General features: G+C 39.1%; 1 protein-coding gene across 5 annotated transcripts in view; it reads left to right on the top strand.

Moving 5' to 3' along the window:
- Nucleotides 1-24,790, top strand: part of NR1H4 (nuclear receptor subfamily 1 group H member 4) — a 62,304-nt gene that overhangs the window by 24,954 nt on the left and 12,560 nt on the right. For 3 of the 5 annotated variants that reach the window (XM_082738217.1, XM_082738219.1, XM_082738215.1), the window contains 6 exons: nucleotides 1,066-1,431; nucleotides 16,032-16,184; nucleotides 18,092-18,225; nucleotides 19,860-19,958; nucleotides 20,288-20,387; nucleotides 24,284-24,430. In XM_082738217.1, coding sequence (XP_082594343.1) covers nucleotides 1,066-1,431; nucleotides 16,032-16,184; nucleotides 18,092-18,225; nucleotides 19,860-19,958; nucleotides 20,288-20,387; nucleotides 24,284-24,430 — 999 coding nt within the window. The remainder of the gene's footprint in view (nucleotides 1-1,065; nucleotides 1,432-16,031; nucleotides 16,185-18,091; nucleotides 18,226-19,859; nucleotides 19,959-20,287; nucleotides 20,388-24,283; nucleotides 24,431-24,790) is intronic. The other 2 variants (XM_082738218.1, XM_082738216.1) reach the window with 1 other exon arrangement.

The raw sequence follows: 24,790 nt of genomic DNA, 5'->3' as shown, positions 1-24,790 counted from the left end.
GCCAAGATGCACACAGAAAATAAGTAACAGGACTAGAATTTGAACCATACTCACAATTCCAGGCACTGCATTCTTTTTTTTTTTTTAAAGCTCCTTCTTTGTTTTATCATGATTAAAATACTAATCTACATGGCAAAGTTACGAACAACATAAACACCATGCAACCTCCTACCCCAGAAAACAATGGAACAATCTCACTTTCCAGTCACCATCATCCAGTTTCTTTTGTATCGTGCAGAAACTTGCCTTGTACACATGCGTGTGCACACACACATTGTTCTTTTAATTACCCACATAAATATATATATTATTCTATAAGTTAATATTTTCAAATGTCATCATATCATAGAAACCTTTCTTTATCAACACCTATAGATCTAAATTCACATCTACATAATATTTGAGTGCATGGACATAATGCAATTTAATAAGACTCCTATTGGTGGATATTTAAATTAGTTCCTGATTTATAGTTTTTACAGATTTTCCTACACATGGATATCTTTATAGAAGCCTTTCACACAAATATGTGCCTGTTTCTACAATAAAATTTCCTTGCAGTTTCTACAATAAATTTCCCTGCTTTAAAAGAGTATTTGAGTTTCAAATGCTGAAAGATAATGAATAATTGTCCTCTAAGAATGTTTGCTTTTCTAAGAGTGTTCTATTGAGCATTTTTAACCTTTACTTATTTGAGGATGAACATGGTCATAGTTTATATTGCAATTTAAATTTAAATTTAATTGTTGATGAAGGTGAATGCATTTTTTTATGTTTATAAAATACTTTGTGTTTGTATTTCTAAAAATTGTCCTTTCATATTTTTTATCACCCATGAGGTTGTTGAATTTTTCTTATTGGTTTGCAAGTGCTCTTTGCCTGTTAGTGATATGAGTCTTTGGTCTATCTTTTATGTTGTAGATATTTTTCTGAGTTTGTAATTTGTCATTAAATCCTTTTTATAGTTTTTTGGTTTTGTTTGCTGTAAAGAAGTTGTCAATTTTTATATAGTTAAATTTTGGTCTTTTCTTAGACATTAATTCCAATTTTGTTACTCTTGTCCAGGTGTACTAACAGAGCAAGCAGCAGGACCTTTGGGACAGAATCTAGAAGTAGAGCCATACTCACAATACAACAATGTTCCGTTTCCGCAAGTTCAGCCACAGATCTCCTCGTCATCCTATTATTCCAACCTGGGTTTCTATCCCCAGCAGCCCGAGGAGTGGTATTCTCCTGGAATATATGAACTCAGGCGAATGCCAGCTGAGACTCTCTACCAAGGAGAGATTGAGGTAGCAGAGATTCCTGTAACAAAAAAGGCCCGAATGAGTGCATCAGCAGGGAGAATAAAAGGGGATGAATTATGTGTTGTTTGCGGAGACCGAGCATCTGGTTACCATTATAATGCACTGACCTGTGAGGGCTGCAAAGGTAAGCACCTCTGGTTGGCCATTCTCTCCTTGAGGTTTTACTCTTTGAACTGATTGTTGAAATCCCTCAGACTGAATTCTTCCCTTTTTCCAGATAACTTCCCATTTTCTCTTCCTACATGCCTACCTGTTATAAATCTCTAGGAAAAGCCTTTTAGTGTATTTAGCTTATATATAAGTAAAATATTTTCTAGTTACAACCTCACATATGGTTAAAGAAATTAAATAGATTATGGGGTTTTTGTTTGTTTTTGAGAGAGAGAGAAAGCAAGCAGAGGAAACAATAAAGAGAGAGAGAGGTAGAGAGAGAATCAAGCGGGCTCCATGCCCAGCAGAGAGTCTGACGTGGGGCTCAGTCCCACAACCCTGAGATCACGACCTAAGTCGAAATCAAGAATCGGACACCACCCACGCTCACCTGTTGTTTTTTTAAAAGAAAGAGAAACGAACGCATCTCTTTTAAAACTGAGATAAAAGAGAATAAGGCTCTATTAGTTGATGTGTTTATTAAACCTCAATAGTAAACTTACTAGTTCTAATACTTCATTCCCATTTTATAGATGAGAAAAGTGGGTTACTTCCTCAAGGCTTCACAGCTAATTAGGGGTGGAGCTTCCAATCTATAACTGATAGGCCTAACTCCAGAGCATTTGCTCTGGAGTTAACCACTAGCCTATCCTGTCTTTTGATCCTTGCCACTATGAGTGGTCATTCTACTCTTTGAGCTAGTTGCTCAGGACTAATATTGACTAAATCAATGGATAAACTATTGGTATTATCTGGGCCAGATAATAAACCTCTGAAGTCAGTAATCTGAGTCAGGTCACTTCCTTACTGGTGAACACTTTGTGAAACTTGGTCCTCCTGAGAAGACTCTGGGGCATCCAGTGTGCATGGAGTGAAATCAGTGTGCCTAAGACAACCCCCCAAAACACTGACTTTAAAAGTGGGCAGGGGAGGGGTGCCTGGGTGGCTCAGTCATAAGCGGCTGCCTTCAGCTCAGCACATGATCCCAGGGTCCTAGGATTGAGTCTTGTGTCGGGCTCCTTGCCCAGCAGGGAGCCTGCTTCTCCCTCTCTCTCTGCCTGACTCTTCCCCTGCTTGTGCTGTCTCTCTCTTTCTCTGGGTCAAATAAATAAATAAAATCTTTTTAAAAATAAAATAAAATAAAAGCAGGCAAGGGAAGAGTTGCCCCTAAAAGATATCCAAGGAAGCTAGAAATGGGAGGGGACCAGGAAAGTACAGGATCACAGAGCACAAGGGGACAGAGAAGGACTCAGGAGAGAACCCCTCCTTGGGGAGATTCAGGAAGGAAAAGCTGGATCTGGATGCGGATATGATTTTTTAAGAGCAGAGAAAGGTTGAGCTTTTTCATTGATTCTGACTTGAGACTTTGCCCCCATCATGGGAGCAAAAGGACCAGGGTGCGGGGAGAAGATGAGATGGAGTGAGGAAGAACCTGTGTTCTACATCAGAGGCTGGCAATGTTTTTTCCCTGTACAGAGAGAGTAAATATTTCAGGCTTTGCACCATCGCGGTTTCAGTTGTGATTACTCAACTTTGCAAACACACCCACATAAAGAAGGGGCATAACTGTGGCTTTATTTAACCTACAAAAATAGGCAAGGAAATTAAAAAAAAAAAAAAAAGCAAATGGACAGTAGGTTGAATTTGGCCCATAGGCCTGACTGTATTTTGCTGACCCTGTTCTAGACCAATGGCTATGGAGGTTGAGTGCGAGAAGTAACTAGAAGCTGAGTAGCGAGAGAGTACAACACTCAGGGCATGGATACAGGACATGTAAACTCATTTTGTATGGCTGGATTGAATGGTATAGCTGGATTGAAATCATGGAAACTATATTTCATTGAATTCAGGATTATTCTACTCATCCCCCCCCCCCCGCAAAAAAACCCTACCTTTCTCTGGGGTTTTGTCTAAATTCTATGATTACGCAGTGCCCTGCAAGGATTGAGCACTGCAGGGGAGGCTCTGGTTTTCACCGTTGTTCATGCGGTGCAGCATCTGCCGGGTGTTATTCTAGCTGGTCTTCAGTCACCAGTCGGAAGGGTTTCTGAGGCTCCATTCTGGGGTCTTGAGCACACTTCTCCTTCCTGTCTGCTCTGCCTGCTGTTCCGCAGCTCAGCTGGGTGGCTTCCTGATGCTCCTCCCGTGTGGTGCTGACATGCCTGGCTGCCCAGAGAGGCATTTCACCTGTTCCTATGCTGCCCTGAGTACCAGCAGACCCGGATGCCTCTCTAGGCTGTCTCCAGGAAAGGGCACAAGAATTCTTTTGTTCTAGGACTCCTGAATGACATGGAGTTGCTATATTCTTTCAATACACACATCCCAGGGTACAGTCTGGGCTTGAAGGTGGGAGGGACAGAACTCAGGGCCTTCTCATGAACTTAACATGACTTGGCTTTTTTTGATTTCTCTTTATTTGTCTATCTATCCCAACTTGGGGAAATTTAGTGTCTGGGATCTTGATGCTTAGGCTTTTGTGACTGAAAAGCCAATAATGAGCTCCTTTGTGCTTTGTATATGTTCTCCTGAGGAAACAAATGAAAATTATCCTAGCTTAGAGAATAGGAAGGAGGCTCACAACATAGGGTAGACTACAAGGGAAAGAACCAGTACCCCGTGCCAGGCAGGTCTACTTGGCCAACTTGGCCCCCCACTCCACACTCCTTGGATATCTGTGCTTACCAAATACAGAATGAGTCTTACTCCATAGCTTTCCATCAAAGGAAGGGTGTGGATTTTGGGGTTTCATTCTTGGCTGAGTAAGCATGTTACTTAATATATTGGTCAGAGTTCAGTGAAATAAAACAAAAATTTCAAGCAGTAAGGAATTAACACAGGAGAAGTTGGAAGGGTAGAGGAGCAGGTTCTGTGCTGAGTCTCCAAGAGGATGCTCAGGGTCACCCTGCAGAACTGGCCTGCCAAGGACTTGCTATGGTCAAGAAGATGGGAAAATGGGAAGCTAACACAGAGCTGCTGGCTCCAGAAAGACACCACCATAGCTGCCATCCAAGGATTAGAAAGATGCCTCCCCCATAATTACTGACTCCAGAGCAATGGCTTGCCAGCTAAACTTAATATACCTATGATGAATACCCTGTGCCTTGCCTTTCAGTGCCCTTGAAGTTAGCAATGGGAAACCAAGATGCTGCTATAGCTCAATTCCACAGCCCTGCTTGCCCGCAGAAACAAGTCTTACAAGGGCATCTGTCCTGCAGAGCTTAAATCATATCCACAATGTTAGCTGCAAGGGATTTTGGGAAAGATGGTGTCCAGTTTTCCTGCCTTTACAATAGAGAATGTACCCTAGAGTAGAAGTGGGTGCCACGGATATCCGGCCAGCCAATTCTTAGTTTGTGGAATACTTGGCTTCTCTGAGCCTTCACTCTGCAAAAAAAAAAAAAAAAAAAAAAAAAAGGGTAATATCTATTTCACAGGGTCTGTGTAGAATCAACTTAATTTTATATGTAAAGGTCCTGGCAGCTCTCTTTCTTTAGGACTTCACTGCACGTCTGTCAGATCTGTGATACTTACACACACATACACACAGGAGGAAGTTTTTAAAAACTTAAAAACAGGGACGCCTGGGTGGCTCAGTTGGTTAAGCAGCTGCCTTCGGCTCAGGTCATGATCCCAGCGTCCTGGGATTGAGTCCCACATTGGGCTCCTTGCTCAGCAGGGAGCCTGCTTCTCCCTCTACCTCTGCCTGCCATTCTGTCTGCCTGTGCTCACTCTCTCTCTCTCTCTGATAAATAAATAAAAAATCTTTAAAAAAAAACAAAATAAATAAAAACTTAAAAACAAAACAAAGATCATGGCTAAACATCCTGATTTCATTAGTCTCATATCTATTTCTTTTTTTTTTTTTTAAGATTTTACTTATTTGACAGAGATCACAAGTGGGCAGAGACGCAGGTAGAGAGAGAGAGGGAAGCAGGCTCCCTGCTGAGCAGAGAGCCCAATTTGGGGCTTGATCCCAGGACCCTGGGACCATGACATGAGCTGAAAGCAGAGGCTCTAACCCAGTGAGCCACACAGGAGCCCCTCATATCTGTTTCTAATTATAATGAATGTTTTATTGTCAACACTTATGGCATCAATGAGAGAAATTCTAATACATTTTTAAAGAGCAATGATTCTAAGAGCACAAGCATAACGCACTGACAATGTCTGCCATTTGCTCAGCATCAGATTACATCAAGAGCTTTCTTTTCTCCCTCTTATCAGTGGGGCATATGAAAATGTGCTCACGTGTGGGTGAATTTTGATTCAAACTTCAAACCTCAGCTAACAAAACTGATCTGCATCTGACTGGAAGTTTCAAATGGCTGCATTTCCAAATAGGTCAATGTCAGTCACATCCATCTCCAGGCTGGGAGAGTCTACACTTGTCAGTGAGAGAATGGTAGAATTCTTAAAGGACATTTTAATGAGTAAATGGGTGACCTATCGTCCTTTTGAACATATTCTGACTTAGTTCTGAAGTTCTAGAAAAGACTCCATAGTTATTGACTCTATTCTGATGTGTGGAATAGATGCAGAGTGTTTCCAATGGGCCCTTTGTTTATGTGTCAGGGCTGAGGCGCCCTGACTCACACATGAACTTCCTGAAATCCTACTTGATTTTGAGGTCTGAGTTTATAAAATTTGGTCATGATCCTACTGAACTCTGTAGGTCCAATTGTCTTGGAGAGGGATGCAAGGGGGTGGGGCTTAAACTATTTCACCACATTGGAAGCCTTTTGTAGTTAAGTGTTATAAAAGTGGCAAGAGGAGTCATATTCTGATGGCAGACAACCCAGATTTCAACACCCTCTTCCCGTGCTGCTGATTCTCTTCTCAGATGTTCCAAGTTACTGAATGTGTCTGGGCTTCAGACTTCTCTCCTATAAAGTGAGGATAGTAATAAAGATGAGGAGGGGGAGGTGGAGGTTGAGATGAGGATGATGGTGATGCTGGTGAGAAACAGATAAGGTATATCAAATGATTATCATGCACAGGTTTTATCTGGGGCTTTACCTGTACTAGCTCATTTAATCCTCAGGACCATGCTTTGAGGTAGGCACCTAGGGGTTGGTGAGAGGATTAAAGAAGATAATATGTTTAAAGCAATTAACATAGTACTTGCTTATGGTACTCAATAAATGTCCTCCAATAAATGTCCATTATTGGTTTCACTTATTTGTGGAGCATAAGAAATAACATGGAGGACATGGGGTGATGGAGAGGAGAAGGGAGTTGAGGGAAATTGGAGGGGGAGATGAACCATGAGAGACTATGGGCTCTGAGAAACAATCTGAGGTTTTGAAGGGGCGTGGTGGGGGTGGGAGGTTGGGGGAGCCTGGTGGTAGGTATTATGGAGGGCACGGATTGCATGGAGCACTGCCTGTGGTGTATAAACAATGAATTCTGTTACACTGAAATTAAATTAAATTAATAATTAAGAAACTAAATGTCCATTATTATTACTATTATCATTAAGTTACTGTGAAGAAAAAAATGAGACATTGTTTTTGAAACATCTAGCTCTATGTCTGGCACACTTGAATGTTCAGTAAGCATTAGTTTTTGCTCATTTGTTGGTGAATTCTTATTATTTTATTGTTGTTATTCTTCTGTTCATCCAGACTCTCAAACTTTGATCATACACAGTCTTCGAAACTCTCTCTCTTCCTATTAGTTAATTAAGTAAGCCTCCAGCTCCTGAGAGTTTGAATTCATTAATTCAGTTCTTTATTCAGCAACTATTATTAGGTACCAACCATATGCCAGGTTCTATTCTAAGCATAGGAGATGCAGTGAACAAAACAGACAAAATTCCAGCTCTCTTAGTCACCATTTTAAAGCAAAGCAGGGAAACAGTTTATATAACCGAGCTAAAATAGACAAAAAGAGAAAACAGCAAGACAAAAAAATAAAAGATTAAAAAATATAAAAGCAATGAAATAGTGTCAAAAAGAACATACAGAAAAATTAAATGGTAAAAGAATGATTTTCCAGTGGATAAAATTTGAAATTTCAAATAAATATATAGTTAATGTGCAAGAGAAATAGAGACTATAAAAATTACATTTAAACAAGAAGGCATGTTTAAAGTAAATACATAAGCAATATGTAAATATGAAAGTAGTTACTAAAAAAACTTCTAGTTAAGCCTCCAGCTCCTGGGAGTTTGCCCACCTGGGAGTCTGAATGGCTCTTAAAGAGATGCAAAATCAAGCTCACACAGAGCATTATTACCCCTCCCCTCATTTTCACAATCTAAAAGCATTGACCTCCACCTCCATCATCTTTGAGATGATCCAGTGTAACCCTTTCAATGAGGGGTTGAAAACAAAAGCCCAATGCTAGAGTTATCTTATTTTAGAGGTAGATGACTTTAGCTTTTGTTTTATCAAGTGAACATGGAAAAATGGCTACCCTCTTGGGATGGGAAAGAAAAGTAAAAAAAAGGCAGCGGTGGGGAGAAAACTTTAACCCCCCAAATAGGAAAAAGAACAAACAACAAAACATCCACAAATCACTCAATAAGTTATTCTTTCATATTAGCATTGCTAAAATTATTGAAAAACACATAAATGGACGCAAATTATTGGGGAAGGTAATGAGTCTCTGTTATGGGCTGGTCAATTCCCAGCACAGACTGTTTATTTCATTTACCTTATAATGGTTCCAGTAGATGGTATTATCATCTCCTTTTTTGCAAATAAAGATACCAATACTCAAAAACTTGTCCAGGCCTCATGGCTATGAAAGAATGGAGTAGAATTGATCATCAGATCATTCGGACTCCTGAGCTATATTTTATCTCTGTGCTGTCTTTTTTTGTATCCTTCTGTCAATGACTTTCCAAAGACAGCACGAAAGCATATGCAAGGAAAATGAGTGTTTTAAAAGTTGGTTCTGTGTTTAGAGAAAGAACACACCAACAAAGAGAAAAACAAACAAAATCTAGGTGATGGGGAATCCAAACCCATTCGTTATTTGACAAAATGATCTCCTGGCACAGAAGCAGGCACAACCATAAATTATTGGACAATATTCATTTGTGTACAAAATAGACCATCTTCTTAATAACTAAGTAGGGTCGTCAGCCACTTTCACACATAGAAATAACAACCACTGGTCATATCACTTTTAAAAATAAAGAATGAGGCATCTAAGTATCTTCATTTCTAATTGTGATATATATGAGCATTAGAATATATAATTTAAGAATTGCCTTTGTGGGAGCTTAACTTGCACTGTCTTATACTTTGACCCTGCACCTTGTATTAATAGGTTATGGTGAAAGTAGGAATAGACCAAGAGCTGCCTCCCAGGCAAACCCCCACAAAGGTGATCCTCAAATGATTTTAGGAAAGAGAGTGGTTTCTTTAAGTAGCCTCTGAGATTCCCTGTTCACTCCTCTGAGATGCTGTTTGTGTTTGTGCAGCCTGCTTTTAGCAGTCTGGAGGGAGGACAAGACGTCTGGCTGGATAGAATGTTTTGGTCCTTATCTTCTAGGCACAAAGACTCCCCATTCCTTCTGGGCATTGCCCTGCACTGTGGTTTATATTTATTGCTTGAGACTACAGGCAAATACACTGTTCTTGGGGCACCTGGGTGGCTCAGTGGGTTAAGCCGCTGCCTTCGGCTCGGGTCATGATCTCAGGGTCCGGGATCAAGTCCCGCAACTGGCTCTCTGCTCAGCAGGGAGCCTGCTTCCCTCTCTCTCTCTCTCTCTCTCTCTCTGCCTGCCTCTTTGCCTACTTGTGATCGATCTCTGTCAAATAAATAAATAAAATCTTAAAAAAAAAATACACTGTTCTCCATGACTTAGATGGATGGTGAACTTTCGTAAAGGGCCAGATAGTTAATATTTTAGGCTTTGTAGGTATTAAGGTCTCTGGCACAACTACTTGGCTGCCATTGTAGTGTGAAAGCGGACATGCATGTAAATGAATAAGCTTTATAGTCGAATAAAGCTTTATTTACGGACACTAAAATTTGAATGTCATACAACTTTTACATACCACAAAATAACTTCGAGGTTTTTTTTTTCCACTCACTAAACATGTAAAAACCATTCTTAAGTTGCAGATCATGCAGAAATAAGCAGAAATGGAACTTGCCCTGCATTTCGTAGTTAGACAACTCCTGGCTTAGCACAGTGTTCCTGCTGAATGCTTACAGGCCATCAGCATCTTGTACCTGAACTCAGTTTCCTCCATTGCTCCTAATCCTGCATTCTCTGCACCTATTTTGAGCATGTTTTTCACAAATTTACTCTGTTCCCTGGCTTTCAGAGATTAATCAGCTTTTTTGATACACTGAGGTATTTGTATTCTAACTCTTAGAGATTATGCTGTTTCCATGAACTTTTCTCTTATTTTGTGGTATTTTTTTTGACAGAAGGGAGTATAGAAGTTTGGTGAATGCCCTTTGACTACTAAGTTTTTTGTAGATTTGTCTGCTCTGAAAGGAGGTTAGCCAACTTCTCAAAATAATTCAAAGTCAGTCTTTTTAAAATGTATTTAAGAAAAAAAATCAATACGGATTATAGTTGATAGAAGTTAAGTGTTAGAGAAGTCAGGTGAATTTTTTTTTTTGTCTGTCTGTGGCTCTCCAATAGGTTAAAGGGTGAAAACCTCAAAGTTAGCAGGTACTAAATAGCCGATAATGATTTTCATCCCAAGTAACAGCTGGTAGTGGTGAGAGTGTGGAGAAAACAGGACCCTCTTGCCATGTTGGTGGAAATGCAAACTGGGGCCGCCACTGTGGAAAACACTATGAATGGCCCTAAAAAAGTTGAAAATAGAACTATCGGGTGATTCAGTAATTGCACTACTGGGTATTTACCTAACGAATACTAAACACTAGTTCAAAGGGATACATACACCCCTGTTTATAGCAGTATTGTTTACAATAGCCAAGATATGCAAGCAGCCCAAGTGTCCATCGGTAGATGAATGGATAAAAAAGATGTGGAATACGTATACAAGGGAATATTATTCAGCTATAAAAAGAATGAAATCTTGCCATTTGCATGGCATGGGGGGAACTAGAGAGTATTATGCTAAGCGAAAGAGGTCAGTCAGAGAAAAACAAATACTGTAGCATTTCACTCGTTTGAAATTTAAGAAATAAAACAAATGATCAAAAGGAAAAGAGAGAGAGGGAGAGATAGATGGATCAAGAAACCAAGAAACAGATTTAAAATTATAGAGAACAAACCAATGGTTACCAGAGGGGAAGGGTTGAGGGGATGAGTGAAATAGGTGATGGGGAGTAAGGACTGCCCGTATTATGATGAATGCCTGCTGATGTTTGGAAGTGTTGAATCACTCACCATATTGTACACCTGAAACGAATAGAACAGTGTGTTGACTAACTTGCATTAAAATGAAAGCTTAAAAAATAGTAAATTTCATCAACTTCATCTCAGAAGTTTGAGGGACGCTTTTTCAAAAATAATAGTCTGACACCGCTTTTGTGAGGTGATCAGGAGTCTATAAACAAATTCTAAAATGATTAATGTCTAAAGACAGTTTTTAGCAATGTAAGCTCCTTACTAAAAGGATAGCCTAAAGCACTAATTAAAGGCATAGAGTTTGCCAGTGAGCATATCAGAGTTCAAATCTAAGCTCTACTGTTTACTATCTATAGGATTTGGAACAAAGTGCTTCATCTCTGTGATACTCAGTCTCCTTAGCTGCAAGAAGGAAATAATAATAGAATCTACTTCATAGGGGCACCTGGGTGGCTCAGTGGGTTAAAGCCTCTGCCTTCGGCTCAGGTTGTGATCCCAGGATTCTGGGATCGAGCCCCACATTGGGCTCTCTGTTTGGTGGGGAACCTGCTTCCTCCTCTCTCTCTCTCTCCGCCTGTCTCTCTGCCTACTTGTGATCTGTCTGTCCAAAAAAAAAAAAAAAAAATCTACTTCATAGGATTGATATGAATATTAAATGAATCACCATATGCATATGTTTAGAATAGTGCCTGATACAAAGTAAGCTCTAAGTAAGTGAGTGATGGAGTCCTTTTTATTTGACAATGTGCTTAGATAGACCTGAAGACTGATTCTATTTAGGCTATAGTGGATGTAAAGATCACTAGTTATTCAGCTATGTGCATTTGTTGCTATTTAAAAAGTGTGGAGACCCTGAAATGTTTTTTTAGGGTTTATTTATTTATTTATTTGAAAGAGAGAGAGAGAGAGAGAGAGCAAGCAGGAGAGGGACAGAAGGAGAGAATCTCAAGCAGACTTTATGCAGAGCAAGGGGCCTGACATAGAGCCTGATCTTACAACCCTGAGATCATTACCTGAGCAGAAGCCAAGAGTCAGATGCTTAACCCACGGAGCCACCCAGGCACCTTGAGACCCTGAAAATGTTAAACAACCAATATTTTACTGATTTCAAACAGTCATTACTGTCAGTCACTGGAGTCTGATGTGTGCATGAGCATGTGTGCTTGTGTGTGCACATATATGTATATATGCATTGGAAATAGGGCATAGTCCATGAGTTATGTCTATATAAAGAAGCAGAGAAACAGGATATGCAATATTTTGCACACTTGAGGGATCCATTTTCCTATCCTATAGACATTCTCCTGCCACCACAGGAATTCCCCTAGTGCTACACCTTCCTCAGATGACAATGCCAGCCCTGTCTACTCATCTTTCATTATCAGGGAGTCTCTGTTCCTCAGTGAATTTCCTTTCCATTCATCTTCAAATTACTTTTCTGGGCATTGTTGAATATGCTCATGATAGAGTCAGAGGTACGTGTATGGATAAATTTGCATAAGTATAAATATAGTATATGCACCCATATTTAAGTGATATAATGATAATATTGTGTTGCCATCTCAGAATGAAAGCTAATTAATTCAGCTAGCTATTGAGATGATAATGATTTCTTTCTCAGTTAATACCAAAGTTCAAGAAAAAAAAACAAACCTGCAGAATTGTCCTAGAATTGTTCCTTTGATCCATCTTGGAATAAGGAGGTTTATTTCTGTTAACTATTGTGCTATCAGTATCTACAATTTTTTTTAACATTTTATTTATTTATTTGACATATCACAAGTAGGCAGAGAGTCAGACAGAAAGAGAGGGGGAAGCAGGCTCCCCACTAGCAGGGAGCCTGACGTGGGGCTTGATCCCAGGATCCTGGGATCATGACCTGAGCCAAAGGCAGAGGCTCAAACCCCCTGAGCCACCCAAGTGCCCCTGGTTTTTTTTTTGTGGGTTTTTTGTTTTTTAAGATTTTACTTGTTTATTTGACGGAGAGAGACACAGCGAGAGAGGGAGCACAAGCTGGGGGAGTGGGAGAGGGAGAAGCAGGCTTCCCTCTGAGCAGGGAGCCTAATGTGGGGCTCAAATCAAGGACCCTGAGATCATGATCTGAGCCAAAGGCAGATGCTCAAGGAATGAGCCACTCAGGCACCACACCCCATGACGGTTTTTTAAATGGAATCTTTCCTGGGAGGGGCTAAATATTCATGTAAAGATTGACTCAGGTTGACTAAGGAACATCATTGAGCTCACTGATTTGGTACAAGGAAGAAAACTAACTTCCTAACTTCTTAACTTCCTTCCCTCCCCCCTCCCTTCCTTTCTTTTTCTTTCTTCTCCCCTTCCTCTTCCTTCCTTCCTTCTTTCCTTTTTTTGCCTAGAGGCTCTTTTAAAATGCGTGCTTTGGTATTTGCACTTCCTGTATCAATGTTGATCTGAAGCACAAAGTCTTTTTTTAGACTTGGTGTGGTTGGATTTGACATTTAGGAAAATGGTAAGATCTTTCCTACTGAAAGTTATACCAGCTGACAGATTCACAAGCAAGTCTATGGCTTTTTTAAACCTTGCTATCTCTAACTTTTTCTTCAGGCTCTGTTTTTACGTTGAGTTAGTTTAACAAGTCCTGAGTTCCCCTGTTTCTTCTTCCCAGTTCTCACCATCTAGTTCAGGCACCAATCACCTCTCAGCTGTTTCACATTTTTCACCTTGCACCAAGGATCCTTCCCAAGATGCAGGCTACCCTCTTCTGCCAAAACCCTCTAATGGCTTCTCTCTTTCTGCATGGTAAAAACTCAGCAGTTTTGGCTTGTGTTGAAGGGCATTTAACCATATTCTGTCCCACTAATGCTCTTACCCACCATCCACTAATTCTCCCTATACTCTACCCTCCCACCAAAACAGATCATCTACCCCTCCTTGGTATTTCCATAACTTTCTCATTTCCCAGAATGCCCTTCCTCCCTCACAGTCCATGTTTCAAAACCCTGCTTATTTCCTAATGCCTGCCTAAATTCTACTTCTTTAATGAAGTGCTCTCTGATTTCCCCTCAAAATTAATCAGGGCCATGCCTAGCCATATAATGCCTTTTCCTCAAGACACTCAATTTTGGCTATTGGGATATTGTCATATTATACTTATTTTACCAGAACAATTTTTATGGCCTTCTGCTGGAAAAAAATTGCCATAACTAATGTGCAAATCTCCATGTCTGTGATGAAATTCCTGCCTGAGTTTGAATCCTCCTAATCCCCTTATTAACCATGTGATCATGGCCAAGATGCTTAATCTCTCTGCCTCTCTTCCACTTCTATAACATGGGAATATATAATATTATCTTCATCATAAAATTGTTATGAAGGTTAAATAACTCAATGCAGGTGAAGTGGTTAGAACAACAGCCAGTGAGTGCTTGATAAATGTTAGCTTTATTCCAACAGGCTGTTAAAATAAGAAGGACTCTTGCTGTCTCAGTTTCAGCATTCTTGAAGATTAGGTGCTATATCCGAAGTGAGTCCATCTTGCAGTGGGTAGTTAAGAAATAGTTAAAACCTCACCTACTTTGAGGGTATGAAGTGGTCAGGAGTTGGAAATTCTAGAGTAGTCTTTAAAGATTTTGGAGCATGTGACTAGTGCACCATAAATCCCATATCCCCAATGCAGAGGGGGAAGGGTGTGGGATGCAGGTATCTATCTTGGGGACCACCACTGAAAGTATGGTACTTTTGTGAGGATTAGGAAAATGTGTCCCCCCTTCTCCAGGTGAAATCTATACACTAAGGAGGCCCTGCTGCCCCATGCCCAATGAAAGGGTCTTCAACAGGATTACATGAGGAGATTGATAAGTATCCCCTACAGCTGAGGAACACAGGAGACTGGCACCTGACTTTCACCTGAGAAGGGCCAGAGGTATGGCGACTGCTTATGAATAAGTGGGAGAGATTCCGCGAACTCCTCCCCAGTTTGGGGCACCAGAGAAAGCTGGCACAGGGTTATCTTAAGCTCATGACAAGAAGGCCACATGGAGGGACTTCAGAGTAGAGGATGGTGGTAAATTGCTAAATTCCTAGATGCAGAAGAAAGGGATACAAGTCATGGGCTAGAATAGAGATGTATTTGCCCCCATTGAGGAATTGCAAAGGAACATAAGGAACATGTCCCAGTGGTGGGCATCCTCTAAAGAACCCAACCCAAGGGAGAAGGAGTCAATTTCAGAAACTTGCTGGGCACAAGCCAACTTCTAGCAATACAGGCAACAAAGCACTTTCCTATTACTTCTTCCCCTTGCCTCCCACAATCCTTTCCTTATTCACTACTTCACCTTGACTCTGGAAGTGTCAGAAATTGCAGTTATCCAGGTAGAGGAGAAAGAGTAGAAGTGGCAAGTGGGGAAAAAGAGAAAGGCCTTCCTGCCTGTAGCTTAATTGTGGTAGGCTGCCACTGCGGCCATATACATATTTGCTTTTAAAGCAAGGTTGGCATCTGTATTATTACACTAGGCTGGGCATCTTAAATACTGAATGGAAGCCTTCAATGTGACCTCTCCCAGGATGCTTGGTAAATAGCAACTTGTTTTGCAAGGCTTAGCTCAACACTTACTTCCGAGTCTAATCTCTTCACCCAGAACTGACCATTCTCTTTGCTTCCTCAGCCCAGCCCAGCCCAGCCCAGCCCAGGAACACTTAATTTCACTTGTTTGGTTGTTTGCATGGGTTTGCCCTCAACCAGGCTATAAACTCTAAGAGGGTAGGGATGACTTCTTCATCGTTGTACCACCAGCACCTTGAGCTCACTGGCACACAGTTGTCTCCCAATAAAGATATAAGGAAAGTAACCTGCCTTAAAAAAAAAATTAAGGGGCACCTGGGTGGTGCAGTGGGTTAAATGATGGACTCTTGGCTTCAGTTCAGGTCATGATCTCAGGGTCCTAAGACTGAGCCCTGTGTCAGGAAGTCTGCTTGAGATTCTTTCTCTCCTTCTCCCTCTGTCATTCCCACTTCTCTCTCTCTCTGAAACAAATAAATAAATCTCTAACTACCCCTCACAAATTAAGATTTTTCTTAAGAGAGGCTATGATTCAAACATGTCTTTATCTTTGAGACAGACGTTAACAATAGTTGTCTTCTGGACGATGAAGTGAGGTTGAAGGTACCTTTGTCACCTGAACTCTCAAGGATGGCCTGGGTGCTCTCCAGGGGTTCTTGAGAAAAGGCTCTAGCATCCCTTATTCCTAATGTGTTTTTCTGAATAGGAGTTGTTATGAGTCCTTTTACTCCTTTCTATGTTTCCTACACAGGTTTCTTCAGGAGAAGCATTACCAAAAATGCCGTGTACAAGTGTAAAAATGGGGGCAACTGTGTGATGGACATGTACATGCGAAGAAAGTGCCAAGAATGTCGCCTAAGGAAATGCAAAGAGATGGGAATGTTGGCTGAATGTATGTATACAGGTATTCACATCAAGCAATTAAATTCCACTTAAAATCTCTTAAGGAGGCAGATGCAGGTAACTCGTCTGATTAGAATGGTACTTCACATACTAAAGAAGGGATGAACTAAACTGTGGAAGTTCTGGAAAAGGATAAGGAACACCTGAAATTGACCAAAGTATCAGTGAAAAAGGATTTTATTCCCCTGAAAGAAGCAGCTTTTTGCTGTTCGTTGTTGCAAGGAATCATATACGGAGTAAAATGGCATTAATCTGCAGTGAAAATAGCATGTTGTAAGAAGCTACCAGGAATAAAAACAGCCAAAAATTTTCTCCAAATTTGATTTAGTATCTTTCTTATTGTTTAATTAGCATAAAAATTCACAGTTGTGGGAAATTAAGAATGTTTTATAAGGTATAACTGCCTCTGAATTGTCTAAATAGAGTTTTAAACCAAGTCATTTTATTAGAAGTCCTTCTTCTCTTAGTGCAGCTTTGAACCAATTTGTATAGGTTTACACAGGAAATTAACTACTGTGAGTTTTAATATAATTTGGCCCTTTGATCTGATAAAGAGACACTGTATTAACTGCTGGTTTTGTGAGGAACCATAATCTTCATCAATTTGGAATGCATGCTCGTATATAACATATTAATTTTTCATTCTGCAAATTCTACAGACCACTCAGATTTTGAGATATGGCCTATTCCTCCTCAAAACACAAATGACAAACAAATGTCACCAAGGGGATGATAACATTCAGGGAGGGAATGCCACATGGAATAAAAGCCTTTGGAAGGTGACTCCAATTCTATTGTTTCCACACTGTACAGGCGACTGGGATGGACCCAGAGAAATAATGTGTGCAAGAGGGGGAAAAATAGGCCAGTGTAAATAATCCAGCTCTGGGTAGATGAAAGTTTTATAGTGGATGATCACTATCTCCTCTTAGCATATGAAACAAGAGACTGCAGTAGGAACGTCTGCTGGAATCCAATCTTGCAATGGAAATGCTTACTTTGATAGTGGGGGGTTCATGTTGCTCATCACTTATATATGAACTCGTTCCAATGGGAGCACTGAGGACATTTTTCATGATTCCGCCTACCAGAGTCTATACTATTATTAATGCAAACTTGCCCCATAACAGATGCAGAGTTTTATGTGATCTTACAAAATAAATTCCTGGACAAAAAAGTTCCCAGAGCTTAGTTTCATTAACATTGAGAGGATAAGGACATTAAATGGGAATATGGAAGATTGTTCTGCATTATTTTTTATAGCTCTGTTTTAGTGTAAATTAATGATGATGTTATAAGATTCTTCAAAAGGAAATTTCAAAGTCCCTTTGAGTTATTTTCATCTCTGTGTTCTCAATAATGTACACAGTTCTGAAAAATGACGAGATTTAAAATTTTCCCTAAAGGATGTTGACATTTGTTTTGCTCAGCATGTGTTTACTTATGTGTGCTTAATGTGACATGGAATATACTTTTTAAGATACAGTTACATAAACATGGATGAAAAATAATATTAACATTATGTTATACAATGCTAGCTTTCAGGGTCCCCTAGACCAAGAATGGGGACAGTGTCCTTCACTTTTTTATTGACTGAATACCATGCATTTGTACAATGCTTTCGTGTTACAAACTCTTTACATAAAATACAACTTTTTTTAAAAGACCCAATTACGCTTAATCTATACAAAACTCTTTGAGGTAGATATTTTTTCTATTTTATCAATGAAGAAACTGAGATTCACAGGGGGAAAAATTTCTTGTTCAAGGCCAAGTCTCAAAATTCGGAAGGATTAGAATTAGTGCTGTGCCAAATTGCAGAGATGTGAGCCAACTACACATCAGCTGCCTCATGACCACAGGCCCAATAGGACTCTGGGCTGAAATCTCTCTGTTTTATCTTTTCAGGCTTGTTAACTGAAATTCAGTGTAAATCTAAACGACTAAGGAAGAATGTGAAGCGGCATGCAGATCAGACCATTAGTGAAGACAGCGAAGGTCGGGATTTGCGACAAGTGACCTCGACAACCAAGTCATGCAGGGTAATAACGTGCAATGGTGTCCGCTGAAGCCCACAGCAGCTGAGCTTCTAGGCCTGTAGTGACCTGGCTGAGAGGCTTTAAAATTAGAGCCACCGTAAGCAGAATTTCATTCCAGTTGTGCATTAAATGGGTTTCTTCTTTTTAGTGGAGAAAGTAAAATCTGCTCTGGTGTAGAAATTCAAATACTAGCAGTAAATAAAGCAAAATGAATGCTCTCTGTTCCCCTGGCTCCATTCCACACTTACTCCCAAGAGGTTCCCAGTAGAAATGGTTCAGTGTAGAAAATGGATTTTTCAGGTTGAGGGTTTTTTTTTTTTTTTTAAAAGATTTTATGTATTTGATAGAGCCCGCGTGCACAAGCAGGGAGAGGGAGAAGCAGGCTCTCAGGGAGCCTGATGTGGGATGTGGGCCTGGATCCCAGGACCCTGGGATCATGATCTGAGCCAAAGGCAGACACTTAACCTACTGAGCCACCCAGGCACCCCTCAGGTTGAGTTCTGATGACAATTTTCTTTTTTCTTTCATTAAGAAGGGAAACTTAAAAGTGGGAAGGATGTGTATTCAGTAGAGGTTTGTGGGTTAGTCCCTATCAATGGGTAAAACTGAGTCGATACACATCTGTGGAACAATAGAGAAAAGCCTTTCCCATAGATCTCACGGATTATGCAAGAAATCCTTTGAGCAACCGGAGACAAAATAGAGGAACAAAACAGCATTTGGGATGATTGGTTAAACACATGGTGATAATCCACAGAGTATATGGGGAACTTTAATTTGCCAAAAGCTGAGAAAACAAAAATCCATGGTTGTTTAAATCACACTCTTCTTAATGCTTATGATACTACTGACAAGGAAAACTTCACCCACAATTAGTTTTCCAAGTATAGTATTTCACATTCACTTCAGAAAAAAATACTTTCATATTATCTTGCCGTAGGACATTCACACTTTGATATAAGGAAGCAAAGAGTTGACAAATTAACCATACTCTTCAAAAGATGCTAGTAGGGAGAAAGGGTTGTTCAGGGTCTGAACTGTCCAGATTGATGACTCTACTTCAAGGTTAGGCAAACACTTTTTTTCTATAAAGAGTCAGATATTTTAGGCTTTGGCCATAGGTCTCCATGACAACTACTCAAGCCTGCCATTTTCGTGCAGAAGCAACATAGATAACACATAAACAAGTGAGTGTGGTTTGTTCCAATAGTCACAAAACCAGGTGGATTTGGTAGATGGGCCACAGTTTGCTCAGAATGCTCTTAAGTGTGGGACATTTTCCTTAGTGACTAAACCTTGAACTTTCACTGAACTTCCTTATGAATGGGCTTGATAGACTTCATATCCAGACTATCCTATATTCCCAAGAAGTACATGAAATGGATATTTTGTTACCCCTATTTTACAGATAAAAAAATCAACAACTTGGGAGACATTTAGTGAAAGGGTATATGGCTTGCCCAAGGACCCAGAGTAAGCAATTACAGCACACATTATATCAGAATGCATAGTTCCTGCCAAATTTAAGGCTTTTTATCAACAATTTCTGAAATTAGTTTATTCTAGGTGGATGCACATATATGAAAGATGCCTTATAACCACCTTCCCTAACACCTTTTATTTTTTTGCCAGTGTAGGAGAAAACTGAACTCACCCCAGATCAACAGAATCTTCTGCGTTATATTATGGATTCATATAGCAAACAGAGGATGCCTCAGGAAATAACAAATAAAATTGTATGTACAAATACCTGAAAATAGTTTAAAGTTAATGTTTTCTGGAGCTTTTAGTATTTTGGAGATAGAATTTATATATGAATTTGTTATTTCTAAATGATTACAGCTGAGAATTTAGTTTATATGTTTAAACTTTTAGCAGCATTGAACAAAGAATAAGAGGTCTCATATCTGTCTAGGTGATAGTAATTGTTCTCTGGCAATCTGAAAAATATGAACTGAAATTTAAATTGTATTATCCAAATCTCATTCTTTAGTCTAATGATTTTGTGTTATTTATCCTTTTATCTACTTATTAATCATTTGATTTTTTTTTCCTTAAAATTTAGTTGAAAGAAGAATTCAGTGCAGAAGAAAACTTTCTCATTTTAACTGAAATGGCAACTAGTCATGTACAGATTCTTGTAGAATTCACAAAAAAACTGCCAGGTATTTTTATATGTAGATACTTTTTTGTTATACTGTGCAATATTCTTGTGACATTGAGAGAATCAGTTCTGTTTATTGTAAAGTAGGGATTATTTTACATCCGATTTAAATTAATGTGTCTAGCAATTATAGACATGAAATGTCAGAACATTTCATGTTCTATTTCATGTGTTAGAACACAAGATATGTGAAATCATATATAATAATTCTTCTGAATTGATAAACTAAGAAATTGAGACTTTACAGATTTGTTATTCATCCATTTACTCATTTAAAAAGCATTTGTTGATACCTATTTCATGCTAAGTACCTAGCTATTACCTTCAAGGGGGTGTCTAAAGAAAGGCTATAATAAAAACAATTATATACAAAGTACTGTTTGAACAGAGAGGAAGTGGTTGCTAATTGTATCTGAGAAAGATAGGGAGACTTCAAAGAAAACAATATTTTAATTGGGTCTAAAAGATAAAGCATTGGGGAGGGTATGGGCTATAATGAGTGCTGTGAAATGTGTAGGCTGGATGATTCACAGACCTGTACCCCTCAGGCAAATAATATATTATATGTTAATAAAAATAATTAATAAATTTTTTTTAAAAAGATAAAGCAGTTTTTTTGGTGGCACAGAAGAGAAGGAAACTTCCAAGTTGAAAAACCTGCTTGTGAAAATATAAAATATAAGGCATAAGCAAAAATAGGATTTTTAGAGATGAAAGAGGAAAATTCAGTGGGATTACAGCATAATGTGGTGGGTTCCTTGGTTAGACATAATGTAGTTGGTACCAGACTGCTAAGGGCCTAACTAAGGAATTTAATCATCATTCCCTGGATTGTAGAGAGCTTTCGGTGCCTCTTTGTTGTTGTTGTTGTTTGTGTTGACAGGAAAGTTATGGATTTATGTTATATAGATATGACTTGATCAGTTTTATATAAGATGGATTTGAATAGGGAGGGATCAAGGAGGAGGGGTCATTTAGGATGCTACTGCAGAGGTCAAGGCAGAGGGCTTGAAATAAAACAACAGCAGTGGGAGACTAAAGAGAAAACAAAATGAAGAGAGATGCAAAATTGACAGTACTTAATGAACAATTTTATTTGTGAAATGAGGGAGAGGAACGTATTCATAGTCAATTGCCAATACAGAAACTGGAATTCAAGATTCTTGTCTCCCAGCTTCCCAATTCTTCCAACAATACTACCAATGCTATCTAAGCCACTACATTTAAGTTGTTTCAGTGTTTTAAAAATATATTAGTACAATAGAATTCCATGATCTAGGAGAGTATAATTAATACCTTGTACAAGAGCATAACCTTGTAATATTAAATTACAGAAGGTAACTGCTGATGTAAGATTTTAATTAGGTTAATTTGTCTTCTTTTGCTGACATTATGCAGTTATTTTATTAAAGTGTCATGGATAGACATAAGCCTACATAAAACTCATAAAATGTGAGGAGAAAATGTTCATTATCATTTTAACATTAGTATTCTCTCATTTCTTTATTAACAACGAAAGAAGGACTTAATTTGTTATATGCTAATTAGGGCAGTCTTGATCAAAAGCAAGTGTATACAGGAGTGGAAAGTGTGGGAGGAGGAATTGGGAGAAAAGGAAAAATATGATGTTTTTGGTTGTTTGTGAAAAGAGAGTTTTTCAGTTCAAATTGTCTGTTGATCTTGAACCACAAAATAATTGAAGAAAAAATTCTTCTTCATAGAATGTAGCTTATCTGAAGGCAACAGCAATAACTGACGTATATCTTTATTCCCCATGCTTAGACTAGTTCCTGAGGGGAGGAAAGAGTACAGTTAATGTATGTTTAATGGGTAAAGCAAGGGCACCTGGCTGGCTCAGTTGAGAGAGCATGTGACTCTTGATTTGGGGGTTTTGAGTTTGAGCCCCAAATTTGGGGTAGAGATTACTTAAGAATAAACTTTTAAAAAATGAAAAATATTTTAAAACTTTTTAAAAAGGAAAAAAATAAAATACAGGAGGAAATAAAAAACACAAAACTCGTGAGAAAAATTTTAGCAATAGTAACAATATAGTTAAATTAATATTTTAACAAAAATAATGGAAATGGCATTATTATAAATAGTAATAATAGTGCTGTAACTCCAAAAATGAAGGGGTTTTTGTGAAAGATAGATGAATTGTTTCATTCTGTAGTTCATTGAGCATAAGCTGTGCCAGGCACTGTCCAGGGTGCTGGAGACCCTGCAGGCTTGGCTCCGGTCCTCAAAGGAGCTTTTCAATTCACCAACATAGTGATTCTTTTTTTTTTTTTTTTAAAGATTTTATTTATTTATTTGACAGAGAGAAATCACAAGTAGATGGAGAGGCAGGCAGAGAGAGAGGGAAGCAGGCTCCCTGCTGAGCAGAGAGCCCGATGCGGGACTCGATCCCAGGACCCTGAGATCATGACCTGAGCCGAAGGCAGCGGCTTAACCCACTGAGCCACCCAGGCGTCCCAACATAGTGATTCTTAATCCTTCACATTTCTCTCTTTTCTAAACTTCCACTGTTATTTAATACTTTTCTAAGCCATTTGGATCCTGATGATGTTAGTTTATTTTTATATGTGTTGTGTGTGTGTGTGTGTATACATGTGCATAGGAGCTTGTGTTGTTTTCCCATTTATTAAGTTATCTAATTATTCAACAAGTAATTCTTGGCTGTCAATTATGTGCCAGGCACTGGGAATACAAAAATGAAGAGAACGGCAAAGTCTCTGACCCCAAGAAGTTTATACTCTATTAGATGTAGCAGACAATTAGCAAATATGAATAATTTTATTATGTGAGGTAGTGGTAAACTCTATAAATAGAAAATAAGCAAGTAGGAGCCAGCAAATTCTGGGGAATATTATTTTAGTAGGATTACCTTGAAGCAGAGATCTGCATACAGTACATGTCTGTATACAGTGAGACACGGGGATAGCTGGAGAAGGGCATTTACCCTTGAGGTAAAACAACATACATGTTCATAGTAGAGCCCAGGGTCAGTGTGACTAGAGTGCAGTCAGTGAGGGGAAGGAGGAGGAAGAAATGATGTCAGAGAGGTAGCTGGGGACTATGGCATATAAGCCAGGATAAGGACATGTTCCTTCAGGTTATCAACTCATTCCCATATTTCTCTAATTTTTTTCTACCCTGTATGATAGAGTGCTGAGCTCAGAGCAGATATCTTAACATGATCTTGATTGTTTTATTAATTTTTTTTGAAAACTCCCCCATTCTCCAGATTGACTAATGAGCCAGACAAATAATCCCTTAAATGTCTGGATATATGTGAAAATTTTTTCCTTTTTACTTTATTTATTTGACAGCAAGAGAGATCATAAGTAGGCAGAGAGAGAGAGAGGAGGGAAGCAGGCTCCCTGCCAAGCAGAGAGCCTCACATGGGACTGATGTGGGGCTCGATCTCAGGACCCAGGGACCATGACCTGAGCCAAAGGTAGAGGCTTTAACCCACTGAGCTACCCAGGGGCCCCTGAAGATTTTTTTCTGCTTTGTGGATGCTTCCATTCTGCAGAGTTAACTCCAAGACACCAGATGCGACTAATATAATGGCTCAAAGAGTATCTGTTTGCTTCTAATTTCTGAGGGTTGCTTCATCTGGATCTCTGCTCTGCCATGAAATGTATTTTTGGTGTGGGTCTGACATCCTTTTTTACCCAATTTATTCAACAAATTCTGCTCAATAAAGATAAAAGTCAACATCTATTTGGGAGAGAACAATAAGCACTTAATGACTCAAACTACCCAACCTTAAAACAATTATAAAATCACTTTATGGAAATGTTTTATCAATGGGAATGATAACGATGATGAAATACTGTTATATAGAATTCACAATTCCCTCACACTGATTTGATTATCATCTTCATCCAGGATTTCAGACTTTGGACCATGAAGATCAAATTGCTTTGCTGAAGGGGTCTGCAGTTGAAGCTATGTTCCTGCGTTCAGCTGAGATTTTTAATAAGAAACTTCCAGCTGGACATGCGGACCTATTGGAAGAAAGAATTCGGAAGAGTGGTAAGTGATTTGGCTAATGGTAAAGAGTTTGTTCCTGCAAGTAAGAATTTGTACATCCCACAAGATAGGCGTCTTGTCTGTCTTATGCAAAGTTATGTGCCCATTGTGATTAGTATGGAGAATGGCTCTAAAAAGATATGTGTTAAATAGATGAGGCCTTTAGAGGGTTGGTTCAAAAATCCTTGTTGTATTAGCAAAATACTAAAAATACTCGTTGCTCTATATTAAGATTAAAGGTCCAAGGAAAAAATTTTTTTAAAGTTCAGAAAACTAGTCTGATAAAAACAGCATACAGGAGCTGAGGTTATTCAGTCCAAAAAAGATTCATTTGTCCAAAACCTTCACGTATGAATGACCATG

This window comes from Mustela nivalis (genome assembly GCF_964662115.1).
Source record: "Mustela nivalis genome assembly, chromosome: 7".
NCBI classification, from domain to species: Eukaryota; Metazoa; Chordata; class Mammalia; order Carnivora; family Mustelidae; genus Mustela; species Mustela nivalis.
Note: the sequence above shows the minus strand (reverse complement) of the source record. Positions and strands in the feature narration are given on the sequence as shown.